Here is a 15,063-nt window from a genome sequence, read left to right as displayed (position 1 = left end):
TGTTTTAGGGCAGGATCTGGTGCTGTCCCCATCTTCTCCTCTAAATATGTTGATGACAGAGGGAGATAGGAGAAAGCCACTGATGAGGTCACACAAGGTGACTGTTGCATGAAAAATCATGGTGCTATTCTAGAATGTTTGACCTCATGGATGCCATATAATCTTTGCCATTAATTGATAAAATATCAATATTCTATTTGCAGGTAGGCCAGATTTACACTGACTGAACCTGTTCAAAGTTGCGTCACAACATAATATAGTAATAACATGATGATACATAACAACATTATATCAAAATTATAGAATAATACATTATGTGTTATTACATTTTTCAGAGTAAACGACTTGGACAGGTATTTTTGGAGGTGGTTAAAAGAGTAAACCCTGATTGAAGCCTTGTTTAAGCTTTGGTTAACCTTGGTTAAACCCACAAATCAACCACAAGGATTTAGCGTTCGCCCAATCCCTATTGTATTGCAGTCTATTGTCTCAGTTGTGTTGTCTATTGTGTGTTGGTGGGTCTGGCTGGCCCTGAGCTGCAGCAGCTGCATTGGCCAGGCAGGTCATGTGTGTGTCCACATGACCCACACCTGTGGGTCTGGCTGACTTTACCGCCCATTGAGTACTGTACCACCATAGAACAGAGGCACACACACCCTCACACACACACACCTGTCTGTCTGCCTGACACTGCTATAGTTGTTAGCTTAGATGTATGAGTGGTTACCTCGTCCACAGAGGGTCTGGGTCAGGAGCAGGTCAGATGCCTCGATGCTGTCAAACAGCTTTGAGGAGGAGGGGTGGGAAGAGAGTTGAGAGGTCGGTTTGGGTGGGAGGTGGATGGAAGTGTGAGAGCGGTCAGGCCCCGCCCCCTCCCTAGTTGCAGGAGGCCCCATCTGGTCCAGCTTGTCTGGGCAGGTACCTGCTCCATGCTGCTTGCTTTCAGCCCACCGCCAAACTGGACTGGACCTGACCTCCACTCTGCCTCTGAGGTATCAGGTCAGAGGCCGGGGGTCAACTTGTATGTCTGGACATGTTGTGGTGTGTGTGACTGTCGGTGTGTGGGACACAGCCTGAGGTGGCCCTGAACTCTGACCATACAGGTTGTAAAGGGACAATGGGGCACTTGGACGAGTAACATACAGGGAGGTGGGCAACAGGAGAATTAGAGAGTATGAGCTGTCCAGACCTGTACCAATACACAGAAACATGTGTAGATGCACCCCCCAACCAAACACATACACACACACATGCACACACACGAACATACACACACCCACTCTCACAAAAATAAAACTTTGGATACTTATGTGGTTTTTCTGACAATAACAGAAGAGAGGAAGACAATGGCTTCAGCTCAAGAGTGACACCTAGTGTTCATCTGGGCTACTAGCCTCAACAGGATGCCCCACTGCTAACAGATATCTATCTGTCTGATGTGCACCCCAACTCTACCAAGGCAGCAGAAGAGAGACTTCTTCTTCAGACTTAGAAGAGGAATCACACATCTGTGATATGACCTGAGGCACAGTTGGGGGTAAACATCCAGACAGACAGTCAACCACACACACACTCCCATCAAGTCCATCTTGTGCCCGTGTTGGTACTACACCCATGTGACCGTGTGGCATCATCACCTGTCTTGACAGGAATATCTGTGGTATGAAGATGATAGCTGTCTACTGCCTGTCTGTCTGCTGTTTGGTGGGCCACCATGACACAGTCTGCCTCATTCACACAGATTAGAGACTGCTGTGGAATTCAGAATACATCAAATTTGGGGTGTTTGCTCTGGCGGCTAAATGAGTTGCTTGGATGGGTACATACTCCACTCAGTTCTTATTAAGATTTTTACTGACAGACTCTGTGGCAAAGAATCCCCTGTAGCCAGGTAGTGACCAACGGATGCCATTTATGCATTTACAATAAACATTTACAGCCTCTTGAATGTGTGAAATCCTGCAGCAAAAAAAAAAAATTGTAGGCTGAGTAAATATTCTGCATTTGATTTTAGCACTGATGTGATTTAAATGATTCAGCACAAAAATAACAATTTAGATTTGGGTGGAAAGACTCAAATTCTTGAAATAGGTGTTTGTTTTGTCATGAGGTTAGCATGATGGAGGCTATTGTTGATGTGCTCAGCTTTGACTGATGATATGATAACATCCTTAAACCTGTTAACTGTGTCAATCTAAGCACCACTCAGCCCCTTTGACACTGAAGATAGTTACATAAGACACATGTCCCAGTTCTTAGACTATACATGGGGTGACAGATGGGGTAAACTGGGGTTTAGATTAAAACGGCGTGATTATGCAAGTGGATCTGCACAGTATCAAAATGCTTGTGTGTGTGTGTAAGTGTATGTGTGTGTGTTCCAGCAGGCTCAGCACCCCTGTGGTTTAGACTAGGCGTCAAGGGCTGTTTACAACTGTTGAGGAAACCACAGGTCTTCAACAAGTGTCAGCATGTTGGAGCTGTCTGAAGCCTGTCCCAGTGGAATTCCCTGTTCTGATGTTCACAAAACCATTATCCGAAACTACTGAGGAGGGTCCCACTCATTCAGGGTTAGGGGGTAAGGAACGAGATTTGAAACATCAGTTGTGACAACAGTCAGTGTACTTTTCAGTATATTATACAGGCTCTGAAATGCTAGTTGAGATTTTGTTGTTTTCCAACATTTAAATAGCTCATCTGTGAAGGAGCAAACTCTCTTTTGGTATCAATTCTTGAGTCACATGTCGGACTAAATGATCATATTTTCTTTATATAAATACAGATTCGTACACTTTGTGTTGTGCATTGATCCTTGTTAATAATTTCACATTTCTAAATGATAGTTTAGAAATGTGTTAGTTAATGACAGTTCAGACAAGGCTTTACAATCCAATAAAAAATGTAAAGAGTATTTGCCATTATTACATTTTGAGAAACAGCTTAAAGTAATCCAGGTCTGCATTTCTTCATCTGTTAATGAAACACATCGATGTAGAGCTGGCTCATAATGTTTGCGATCTACTAAATGCCACAGCAGTCTCTAATCTGTGTGAATGAGGCAGACTGTGTCATGGTGGCCCACCAAACAGCAGACAGACAGGCAGTAGACAGCTATCATCTTCATACCACAGAGATTCCTGTCAAGACAGGTGATTTGCAACATGCCCACTTGGGTATAACACCAAAGGGCGTGAGTGTGTCTGATTCCTACTGGAAAGGCAACGCACGACACAACCGTGATCTCACCTCGGCTCCTTAACCACAGCCTGCCTGGCACAACTGAGTCTTGACGCCACTAGTGCTGAATGTGCAACCAAACAGGTGTACACCTGGGTAACCTACCCACCCCAGTAAGCCAAAGCATTTGTGTGGTAATCCTTCACTCCCTCCCTCTCCTTCACACACACATGTGCCTGTTGTGCCAGTTGGGTGTCCATAAAGGTCGTCCCTTTCCAGTGGTTCTTAGAAGAGTCAGGTCTGGAAAACTGAGGTAACTTGTTAAGTTCCTGGCCTGAATGTGGTCAGCCTCACTCCAAGAACTGCAGTCTCACATTTCTGTCAACACCACTGACTGGTTGTTAATTCAGCTGACGCCAAACACAATCATTTAGTAGGCAAACCCAGACGCATAGTGTATGTAGCCTTGGTAACAGCACGGGACACTGCCTAAACCCTGTTGGCCTGCTTGAGATACCATCTTCATGTTGACGGGATATCGCAGAGACCCCAAAATAAACACACCAGCATCCTGTACGTCAGTCACCGGAGCTATGTTTACCCCATCTGTCGCACCACACCCCAGGTAATCCAGGTTAACGCCCACAAAGTGCTTGCCCCTGCCCCCCCCCCCCCACCCCCCCCCCCCACCCCCACCCCCATCCTGGAGGACCAGGAGCCTGGGAATCAGGAGCAGCCAGGACTAGTGACCAAGTAAAAAGTTATTCTCCCTTCATCCTCCTCCATTTTTATGTCTTCCTACCTTACTCTTCTCTTTCTCTCTCTCTCTCTCTCTCTCTCTCTCTCTCTCTCTCTCTCTTCTCTCTCTTTCTTTCTCTCTCTCTCTCTCTCTCTCTCTCTCTTTCTCTCTCTCCCCCCTCTCACTGCTCTTCAAAGCGTTGACATGTCACCTCAAAACACATGAGCAAAGGGGAGAAGACTCTCTGGCGCTATCGTTGCCTCAAGCTGTCTGGTTCTGTGTGTGTGTGTGTGTGTGTGTATGTCAGGCCAACTCACTGGAGTTGACAGCATCAAAGCCCAAGAGACAAGCTGCCATTTGAGGTGTAGAGTTGAGACTGATTTAAGTTTGTGAGGGAAGCTTTAAAGATGTCATCCCTTTGAAAGTGCAGGGCACAAAATATTATTACAGTGTGTGTCAGCACTCACACACACACACACAGCTGCCAACTGCTTGACAGACACCTTAGTTTTGCTTTTGTTAGCCACCCATGGTACAGTTTGTTAGTGGATATTGCCAGATAACTGCAAAGACAGACTCGTGTTACCCATCAGTTTATAAGTACGAGACAAGATAGGTGCTGTTGCCACATCGACTGCAGAATTATTTCCTCATCAATAAAATATTAAATAAATCTATTTTCAACTACAGTAGCCTAGTAAGGCGTAATCTCCAAGACTGTGGTCAGAATGTCATGCTGTGTGCAGACACTGGCCAGGAGCACCCAGTTAGAGTGGGCTCCTTAAACCCTGGTAACAGTCTTAACCACGTGTGTGAAAAACGCAATAAGCCTACTGAACTAACTGCAGAGTCTGGTGACAACTCCACTCCATGTTAATGCCACAACTTTCCAAAAGCGGAGTTCAGAGAGCAAGAGAGGCCACTGCTTGGAGCATGTCCCTGACCTCAAGCCAACCTCCGCCCCTCTATGGACTCCAAGCCAAATGCTCTATTTTTTACACTTTCATGGTCGATGTGTGGTCTGGCAGCAAGATGTACGGTCAAATACATAGGCTTGTGAACACCTCCCAGTGAAGACGTTAGCTAACCAACAGACATCCACAGTCAACTTTTACGTTTTAGACCTGTTGAAAACGCCTTCGATTTATATGTGCATAGTGCCACCTGGTGAAGAGAAGTGGTACTGTGTGTGACAGAGTGGAGGTACAGAACCCAGTTCCATCCTGCTGGTAGAGTGAATTAAACCTGTCATTCCCAAATCAAACCAGACGATGGCAGCACACACACAGAATTTCTGAAGAGATCATGGTATAGCTATTTCATCTCAGTTAATGTTGTGTAGTAACAAGACACTCATTCAAGAAGACTAAATAAACAGCCATTAGAAGGTTTTAAACAAAAGATAACAGTAATGTCCTGTTAGTTATATTCAACAGAAAGACAAGCTCTATACAATGGACTGATGCAGATTTTTTATTTACTTCAATTTAACATGATACACAAGCAAAATGGAGGCGCAAGTTAGCAGTTTCACCCAGACTTCAGTTCCAAATTGACCACATGCTGAAGTTACAAAGAGCAGGAACAATTCATTTTAGTTATTGTATTACACATAACATAAATCCGTAATTGAAGGCACTGTTGTGTCTAAAAGTACAGGACAGCAAAGACATGTCTCGTGGCATTTCCTCGACCAAACTGGGTAGCAGAGTTGTTGGGACATCTAAAAGCAGCCCACATTCCTTTTTATTTGAGAAAAGCACTCTGTCATAGCCCTCATTCAAAACAAACATATTTTAAACCCATCAATCATAGTCGCTTCACAATAAGTCACTTCAAACAAAAACTAGGTGACATTTTTATTTATTAAAATGAGATTGGAATGTTAAACTTCCTAACAACATTCTATAGTTTTTAATTCACACCCACCGTTTCACCCTCTAAATAAGAAAAATGACCCATTTGCCTGCAAAAATAATCGAATAAAAACAAAAGTCCCCTTATTCTACTTTCACCCCCTACCCTCATGTCGACTACACACTCTGGGTGTGTCTCAATACTCTGGATTGGCCTCCTCTTCTCTCCTTCAGCTTAAAGAAATATTACTAAGTTACTTAACAGGGATTCACTTTGTGGATTGGCCCTCCCCTAGAAGAAAATCCCTGACTGGATGTGTAGCGGTGCAGCACAGAGAACTCTCTGAGAGCAGGGACAACAAGGGTATATAGACAGAAAGGGTGCCTGTGTAATGATGAGGAGAGAGAGATAGGGGAGGCTAGTCATCTCGGCATAGCAACCACCCCCCAAACAAGTGCCCCCCCACCCCCCTTCTGCAGCTTCTACGGTGGGTCCTCCCAGGCTCAAGCGCTGACCACAGAGCCTCCCCAGGTCTCGTGCTTTGATCCTGGCACGAGGTGGATGATGGTCACATCCACGGCCTGGACCTTATCACATTTGGGAGGGAGGGAGCAGATCTTGTAGCTGACCTCATCACCCTCCACGGGAACGTACTCCCCATCGATACTGTGAGGGAGGAGGGGAGGAATGGGGGAGGATTGGGGGAGGGTGGAGGATGTAGAAAAGGATGGGAGTCACAGGAAGAGAAGGAGACAAAAAAACAGGGAGTTAGAGGAGACATAATAATGAAGGGGAAGAGAAGGAAAACATGTGACATTCATGCAAGATGACTAAGCACCTTATACATTTCAGTTGAAAGGTACTTTTTATGTCTTCCTTATACTCATCTGAAAGCCTGCTTTGTTTGTTAAGAAAAAAACTCAACATTTGAGACGTGGTTCACACATGATTTCCGCTGCCCTTAACCTTGACTAACACCTTCATTTTTTTTGTATGATAGCATGAAAATAAACTTTTAACAGAAAGCTAAGGCACACAGTCATACAAACTATGCATTTCTCATTCACTTTCTCCTCCTCTCACTCGCTCTCTCCCCCTCACAGTCTCTCTCCCCCCTTCTGCCTCTCTCCCTAACACACCAAAACACAGCAGAGAATAATGCAGACTGTATGAATCACTAATAGGTTCGTCTGAAATGGGGTTTTGTCTTGGCTGTGAATACCCTGAGAGTGTTCACTTCAACAACATGCTGCGTTCCATCCAGAAGAGCTGTTATCAGACCTATTGAAGGTCATCTGATACGCTCCTCTTTATTCACTCCTACACAGCCTCTAGGGGCCTTCATTGTCCTGTGTGTGTGTGTAATAAGGAAATGATTCTAAGGAGTACCATGTGAGTGGGAGATGGATCAATTAGACTACATGTGGGTGGACAATATGAGAGAATAGGTGGTTGGTAGGTTTCGTGTGATTGTATGAGGGAATGACTCCTGGGTCGCAGTGTGGGTAGGTGGCCTGTGAATGTCTGTGCGGGGGGACTTGGCGTGACGTGGTCCTTATTTTGTTTCTCTATGGAGGTAATATGTGCGTTTTATACTTACAACATACACAAGTGAATGCGAGTGAATTATGCCCTTTCATGTGATAGACTTCCCCCTTCTTCTCCCTGTAGTTCCCTTCTTTACACATTAAAATGTATTCACTAGCTCCAAACATGATCAGAACCCACACACACACACACATATATACACTCACTCGGATATATGCACGAAGATGTCGTTGCCTCCGTCGGAAGGTGTTATGAAACCGTGTCCTCTGGAGCGGGAGAAACACTTACACACACCAGTGAAGGTCGGGCCCTCTGCTGCACGGGCCGACCTGCACACACACACACACACACACACACACACACACACACACACAAGGGAGAGGGGCCAGATAGTAAGAAAGGGACAGGTCGGGAAGGACTTCCCGTTCCTGTTTCTTCATATTAGATATCTTACAAAGACTGTGTGCACGTGCATGTGTGTGCACGTGCATGTGTGTGCACGTGCATGTGTGTAAGTGTACCCACGCTGAGAAGGTCCTGTTGCGCCTGGTCGGCAGCGGGCTGGGTATGAGGTAGCCCCTCATGGGCGAGGGCGAGCGATTCCTGTTCTGACAGGCAGGCAGGCGCAGGGACCCTGGGGACACCGGGGAGACGGGAGACCGCAGGGGGCTAGAGGGTAAGGGCGGGGTCATAGCACGGGGCGCCTGAATGGTTGTCGCCTCAGAGGACATGTCAGAACAAGGATAATAAGTGTTGCCGTGGAGGGAAGGGTCACCGTGACAACCGTGAGCACCTGAAGGGAAAGAAAGACAGGTGATGATTGGTTAGGAATTGTGCGAATGCCGATTGATGGGACAGTCCCCAAAAACACCAACTTCAAGATTCAATTATAGAAACTACGTGAAATGCACATTTATCTGCGTTTTGAGTTTACATAAAAAATTACAATGCATAACTTGGTACTGTGAGGATTTCAATGAGTAAGTAATGAGAATGTGGTTTGTATGGTAGTGTGGGGTGTGAGGGTTAGCTAACTGTGTTATGGTGGCAGAGTGTGTGTCTGCAGTAGTTGTGCGCTTCAGCCCTGGTTTTACAGCAGAAGGTTAAAATGACCTCAACACTTTACAAAAGACAGGGCACAAGGATGAGAGGGATGTCATGACAACCGAGAAAATAATGGTAGAGATGGAAGAGACACAAGAGCCAGACAGCCAGAGAAATCATCCTCTTTACAGACTGAAATGCATTGTTTTATGGCTCTAAAATTACTGAAAGAAAACCGTAAATAATCATCCTCCAACTGCTGGAGCCTCCATGGAATACGTCTCGCCATGGAACTTTCTGGACCTTCTTAGAACCCTCTGTACCATGATAACACAACATCACAATGGCAGCCCGGTCATTGCCAGGAGACTCGACAGAACAGACCCCTAATCCACCTTCCGGGAATTACATCATTACAATTACATCACCGGCTCTCTGAACAGAACAGGGTAGTGACATTCATTACATATATAACACCAGAAGTCTCTCTCCCCCCTCTCCCCCTCTCCCCCCTCTCCCCCTCTCCCTCTCTCCCTCTCTCCCCCTCTCCCTCTCCCTCTCCCTCTCCCTCTCCCTCTCCCTCTCCCTCCCTCTCTCCCTCTCTCCCTCTCTCCCTCTCCTCTCTCTCTCTCTCTCTCTCTCTCTCTCCCTCTCTCTCTCTCTCTCTCTCTCTCTCAACAATGAGGGGCACTTTACAGACCCACTTCGGGGGTTTCTGTGTTAACAAATCAAATAAGCGGCAGGCCCCTATATGTGCAGGGAGTCCTAACTCAATAACCCCATCTGATCCCATCAGAGGATGCCTGGAACTGGAGTAGATAGTCACTGCTACAGGGCTGCGTTTAACACTCAGTCAAGAACATCTTGTTATCCAATTGGAGAGTGTAGACACATGGGGCGAGATAAAGAAAGCGTGATTAACAACCCACGGCCATAGAGAAGGAGACTGCGCCAATGCTGCCTGCTTGCTCGACCAGGCTGGAAACCTCCCCATGATGCCTGCTACACCAGGCTAGAAACCTCCCCATGATGCCTGCTACACCAGGCTAGAAACCTCCCCATGATGCCTGCTACACCAGGCTAGAAACCTCCCCATGATGCCTGCTACACCAGGCTAGAAACCTCCCCATGATGCCTGCTACACCTGGCTAGAAACCTCCCCATGATGCCTGCTACACCAGGCTAGAAACCTCCCCATGATGCCTACTACACCTGGCTAGAAACCTCCCCATGATGCCTACTACACCTGGCTAGAAACCTCCCCATGATGCCTGCTACACCAGGCTAGAAACCTCCCCATGATGCCTGCTACACCAGGCTAGAAACCTCCCCATGATGCCTGCTACACCTGGCTAGAAACCTCCCCATGATGCCTGCTACACCAGGCTAGAAACCTCCCCATGATGCCTACTACACCTGGCTAGAAACCTCCCCATGATGCCTACTACACCTGGCTAGAAACCTCCCCATGATGCCTGCTACACCAGGCTAGAAACCTCCCCATGATGCCTGCTACACCAGGCTAGAAACCTCCCCATGATGCCTACTACACCAGGCTAGAAACCTCCCCATGATGCCTGCTACACCAGGCTAGAAACCTCCCCATGATGCCTACTACACCTGGCTAGAAACCTCCCCATGATGCCTGCTACACCAGGCTAGAAACCTCCCCATGATGCCTGCTACACCAGGCTAGAAACCTCCCCATGATGCCTGCTACACCAGGCTAGAAACCTCCCCATGATGCCTACTACACCTGGCTAGAAACCTCCCCATGATGCCTGCTACACCAGGCTAGAAACCTCCCCATGATGCCTGCTACACCAGGCTAGAAACCTCCCCATGATGCCTGCTACACCAGGCTAGAAACCTCCCCATGATGCCTGCTACACCAGGCTAGAAACCTCCCCATGATGCCTGCTACACCAGGCTAGAAACCTCCCCATGATGCCTGCTACACCAGGCTAGAAACCTCCCCATGATGCCTGCTACACCTGGCTAGAAACCTCCCCATGATGCCTGCTACACCAGGCTAGGCTGCGATGGAGGAGGTCCCCAATTTATGCCGTTCAAAGAGACAGTACTAGAACACATCCCTGAATCCTGAACAAACCTAGGAATATAAAACAGCACCACATCCATGCTGTCAGATCGAGGTACATTCTAGAAATACCCCCAGCTCTCATCCTACACCAATGTCTGTGTGCCAGTGTCCACGCACAAAGACAAACAAAAAGGGCTGATTAAGCTTTCATGAGACACAAAGCTATTGAAAAGGCCATGTTGGATACAATGTGTTGTTCTATTTGGAGACAGAAAGATGGAGAGGAGAATGAGGGGAGCAAAGGGCAGTCTGGATGAACCTGTGCGACTGGCAGGATTGCAGAAACGGAAAAAACAAGTAAGAAAACAAGTGAACTAAAATTGCAGATTTTCCTCTCACTTTCACACACAGGCACACACTGCCAAGCAGGATCTTTGGCGCATATCAGCTGTGGTTTCTTGTGAAATTTTCTGTGTTCTCTGACCACTATCCAACTCAGACAACATGCTGACACAGAAAAATACAAGTCTCCTGGGTAAGACAGGAAGTTCTCTCACCTCATGCTGATGGGTTTTGAACTATAAAAGTATTCTAGCCTACTGCTTATCAATTACCTTTCTATGAGTATAATCTAAATTATTGATAGAGCTTATTCTCATCTAGATTATTGATTCTTCCCACTGCCTGGTAAACAGTGAAGATGGTGGCTGAGTGGACTGTCCTTGTGCGCTGAGGCAGCACTGAACAGTTGGGAGGGGGGAGTTAAAAGTGAGAGAGAATGAGAGGGAGTGAGAGTTAGAGATACATTTCTGGCTGAGGCACTCAGGTTGAAGTCAGTCAAAGTTACAGAAAACCAAAACAGAAGGACCTTGTGAGGAACTGAAACTTAATTGGCAGTTACAGACACTCCAATTGAACTACATATGCATGCTCAACCAAACGTCAACACAGACTGACATACAGACACACATGCACGCGTGTAGGCTGAGTTGAACAGCCAGTTTCAGCAGAGGAAAAGAAGGGAGTGGGAAAGAGTGTTTGTATGGGCAGTGGGGGGAGGGGAGGGGCAGACAGACAGACAGACAGGAAAGATGAAAAGGGAGGTGGTGCAATAAGGAAGGGGACTGAGGTTTCATTATTTAAACGACGTGTTGCGGTATGGTATCCAGCTGGCGATGGTCTCCAGGGGTCACTTCCTGCTTCCTGTGTTCCATTGTGTCAGTCAGTCCAGGGCACGGAAATCTCCCAGCCCCCTCCAGCTCTTCCTTACTCTGTAACCACCCAGGAGAGAGTCAAGAAGCTCCCAGACTGACAAAGGTTCCGTTTAGCGTAACCCTAAACAGGATCTAGAGAGGGAAAGCTGATATGACACACTTTCCCCTCGCAGCCCAACAGCCTCAGTTCAATTATACTATAGCACTATCCCTGTGAGGGAGAACTTCAAAGAGACACAGGACGATGAACGAGGGTCGGGAGGACAGAGCAAAGAAAAGACTGAATATGCAAACGGCAGGAAGAGAATAATAATCATAATGTATTCAGTTAAAAGACACTTTTATCCAAAGCGACATCATGGGAGAATTTGAAGAAGTGACCTTTTGATCTTCAGTCAAATGTTCTACTACTGAGTTATATTTATCCCCTAAAAGCAGTAATGGAGAGAGGTGTGATGAGACAGAACCAGTCTGTTTATGCTTTAGCGCACATGTTCTTTGTTGAGGAGGGTAGACTGGATGCAAAACTTTCAGATAGATGAGAACTGCAACCAGAAGCCATCTACACCAACCCACCCCCACCCCGACACACACATACCTACCTTCCCCCACCAAACATCCGCCCTTCCCCCCTTAACACATTCAAACACGACTGAGTGCTCTTTTGAACAGACTTTTTTTTTTTAAACCCTGTGCGGTTAGAAAGCTGATTTACCCTACTTGACGGCAACTACACCCTGGTGCCAATGGACACATGGTTTAGAGAGATAAATACTTTATTCATCCTCTAGAGGACACTGAACCATCAAACCCCCACAACATACTGCAACAAGAGTTCCCAGCTTGATTGAGAGACCTTAACATTCAACAAGGCCAGAAAGCACTGGCTTTTAAAATTGTTGCGTATATGTGTGCCCTTAAGATCAAACAGCCAGTGACTCATGTGGAGTGTATTACGTCAATGTAAACACTCAAGGCTTCAGTTTTGTATTCAGTATTCATGCAGCCAGAAGTACTTCTATGACTCATTCTGCTGCCCCTGGTTCCAGTTGTCGAGCTTTAGCTACAGATCATCAGGCTGCTTTCAGTCAAGTTAAAGAAGCCTTTCTGACTTCTAAACACTGATTTGTAAGCCAAGGGATGTGTATGGCAGGAATAATCATTAGTCTGCAATCCATTCAAGCTAAATGTCATCATGTGTTGACACCCACATCAACCACAGGAGAAAACAGGCACGTGCCTCTCTGTCCTACCCTTTTGCCTGTGTGATCGAGTGAGTAGAACTACCTGATCTCTAAACTAGTCCCACACGGTCCATTCACATTAGTTAGTCAGCAATGCAAGTTAAAAGTAGGTTATAATTCAGACCATAACAGAACCATACTAGGATCGTGGTCCATGCGCCAGCAAAGCGGCATCTCCTACCTGCTCCCAGCTCCTTCCCCTTATTGATCAAATTCCATGATACCCCTGCCCACCTCTAAATATTTCCAGAAAGTATCAATACCATGATATTCAAGCTCAAGCACAATTCATATGAACCTGTGAACTTCTGTCTGAGAAACCAATGTTTGTTGTTTTAAGGAAGGAAAGAAAGAAAGAGTATAAAGGTAAATACAATTTTGTAGTTTAGGACACCTTCTACAAGCCTATTGGTCAACTGAGCAGCAGAAGATATGTGAATGCAAACATGTAGTTAGATAGCCACTACATATTTTCCCTGGTAGCAGTTCACCCAGACATACTTCCCTCCCCTGACCTCATGCAGCCATGATAAGATGGAATTTCCCCCCTTTGCACTCGTCTCACATCAACCAACAAGCCCTGTACAAACATCCGAAAGATACCAAATCGACAGGTTGAAAAAATATGTCCATAACTCTCTATCCCCATATCTCTATCCCCAGTGTTCACAGGGACCCTTTATCGCAGTCTGTATCCCATATTATTCAACCATTCCCTCCATACATGCCAGCCTTTCTCCCTCCCTCACTGACGTCTGCCAATACACTTCAAGGACCATAAAACAGATCTGGTTGCACAACAATAGTACAAGCCCTCAGACCAAGGCCTTGAAATCTGCACGCTTTAAGGCCATAAATCTGAGAGGTAATACAGCAACCATAATGTGGAGTTATCCATACATGAGTATAACTTTGTGCATTTCCTTACTATCAGATTCTAATTTAAATTCAAACTATTAACATTTGGACAATCAACTCTCTTTCGATTTGTGTTTGGAATCTATCCAAGCAAGGAGGGCCCTCATGTGATGCAAGCATAAAATGCAAAACAAGTCTTGACCACCATTGTTATACTGGCAGGAACAATAATGGGTGGGGATGGTCACCCCACCGATTGCCTGGTTGCTAACCCTGACTGTAGCTGAGCAGAGGATGTCAGTGCACCAGTTGGTTTGCAATCCTGGATGTTTTAATCACAACACAACGGAGTCCATTTTAGAAAATGTGCCTATCAAGAACAACTATATCCTGTGCCTTGTATGTGTGTCAAAGGTAGATAATAGCCTCTCTCACAAAGCTGTTGATCCACAGATGCAGACATGGATGCACGAGTCTACATACTCATTCTCCTGGCCACCACGCACACACCCAGGACATCAGATTATGTTTTCTGAGTAAACCAATAACAGCTCAGGTGCCGATTCCAATCTTACAACCGCCCAAGTTCATTCCCTTCAAGATTTTTCTGGCTATTCCACTGTTTAGTCAATACTGGCATTTCAAGATGCCATTTTATAATTAGAACAGAGATATAAAGTTTAACAATCCACTGAACTTAGTCTAACTGGGTATATGCAACAAGAGGCAAAGGTTGAGAATGCTGTTGAGATAGTGTATCTGCATTGAAAGTATACCAGAGCTTTCAAAAGCCATTTCTCGTCCAATAATAAGACTGAGACTATAAAGCTCAAACAATAGGACCTGAATAATAAGAGCCGAACGAACAAAAATACTACACTAACTAGGGGAACTCATTGTTTCAATCAAATCCTCCCCTCTAAACAACCGTAAACAAAGCCGCATATGTATAATAATTAACTGTAGGATACACACTGACTACCATCATCCCCTCTGCATTGTTTTTACCTCGCAACTGGTGTTTGTAAAAGCTTTTTAAGTGCCCCGCATCACTCACCTTTTCCGAACTTTGCAGAGTCGAATGTCCTTCGATTCGAGTTTTGAATTTGAGGACAAACTGCTACTACTTCTTAAATATTTGTTTTCAGGACCAGTAAACAGACAGCAAATTAAGTGCGAAATAAATGATGACCAGAACAAACAAAAACGTGTTTTTGACTTCTTCTGCGAGCGCCAATATGGGAGTGCTCTTTAGAGTGGTGACATCATATAGTAGCCTAGGTTTATTGGTCCTGTTTACCGTAACTCTCCAAAAAGAGCAGTCTTCAGAAGATTTGG

At 45.7% G+C, this 15,063-nt stretch overlaps 1 protein-coding gene across 1 annotated transcript; it reads right to left on the bottom strand.

Annotated features, from left to right (window-relative positions):
• Window positions 1–5,373: 5,373 nt before the first annotated feature.
• On the bottom strand, window positions 5,374–14,990 carry carhsp1 (calcium regulated heat stable protein 1). Its single transcript, XM_047038908.1, has 4 exons — window positions 14,783–14,990; window positions 7,847–8,114; window positions 7,528–7,650; window positions 5,374–6,439 (listed from the first exon to the last, which is right to left on the bottom strand). The coding sequence occupies exons 2-4, from the start codon at window positions 8,050–8,052 to the stop codon at window positions 6,277–6,279; spliced, it is 492 nt and encodes a 163-aa protein (XP_046894864.1). The 5' UTR covers window positions 8,053–8,114; window positions 14,783–14,990; the 3' UTR covers window positions 5,374–6,276.
• Between the last annotated feature and the right edge of the window lie 73 nt (window positions 14,991–15,063).

This window comes from Hypomesus transpacificus, chromosome 17, assembly GCF_021917145.1.
Source record: "Hypomesus transpacificus isolate Combined female chromosome 17, fHypTra1, whole genome shotgun sequence".
Taxonomy (NCBI): Eukaryota; Metazoa; Chordata; class Actinopteri; order Osmeriformes; family Osmeridae; genus Hypomesus; species Hypomesus transpacificus.
The sequence above is the reverse complement of the archived record's forward strand: the minus strand, read 5'-3'. Positions and strand labels throughout refer to the sequence as shown.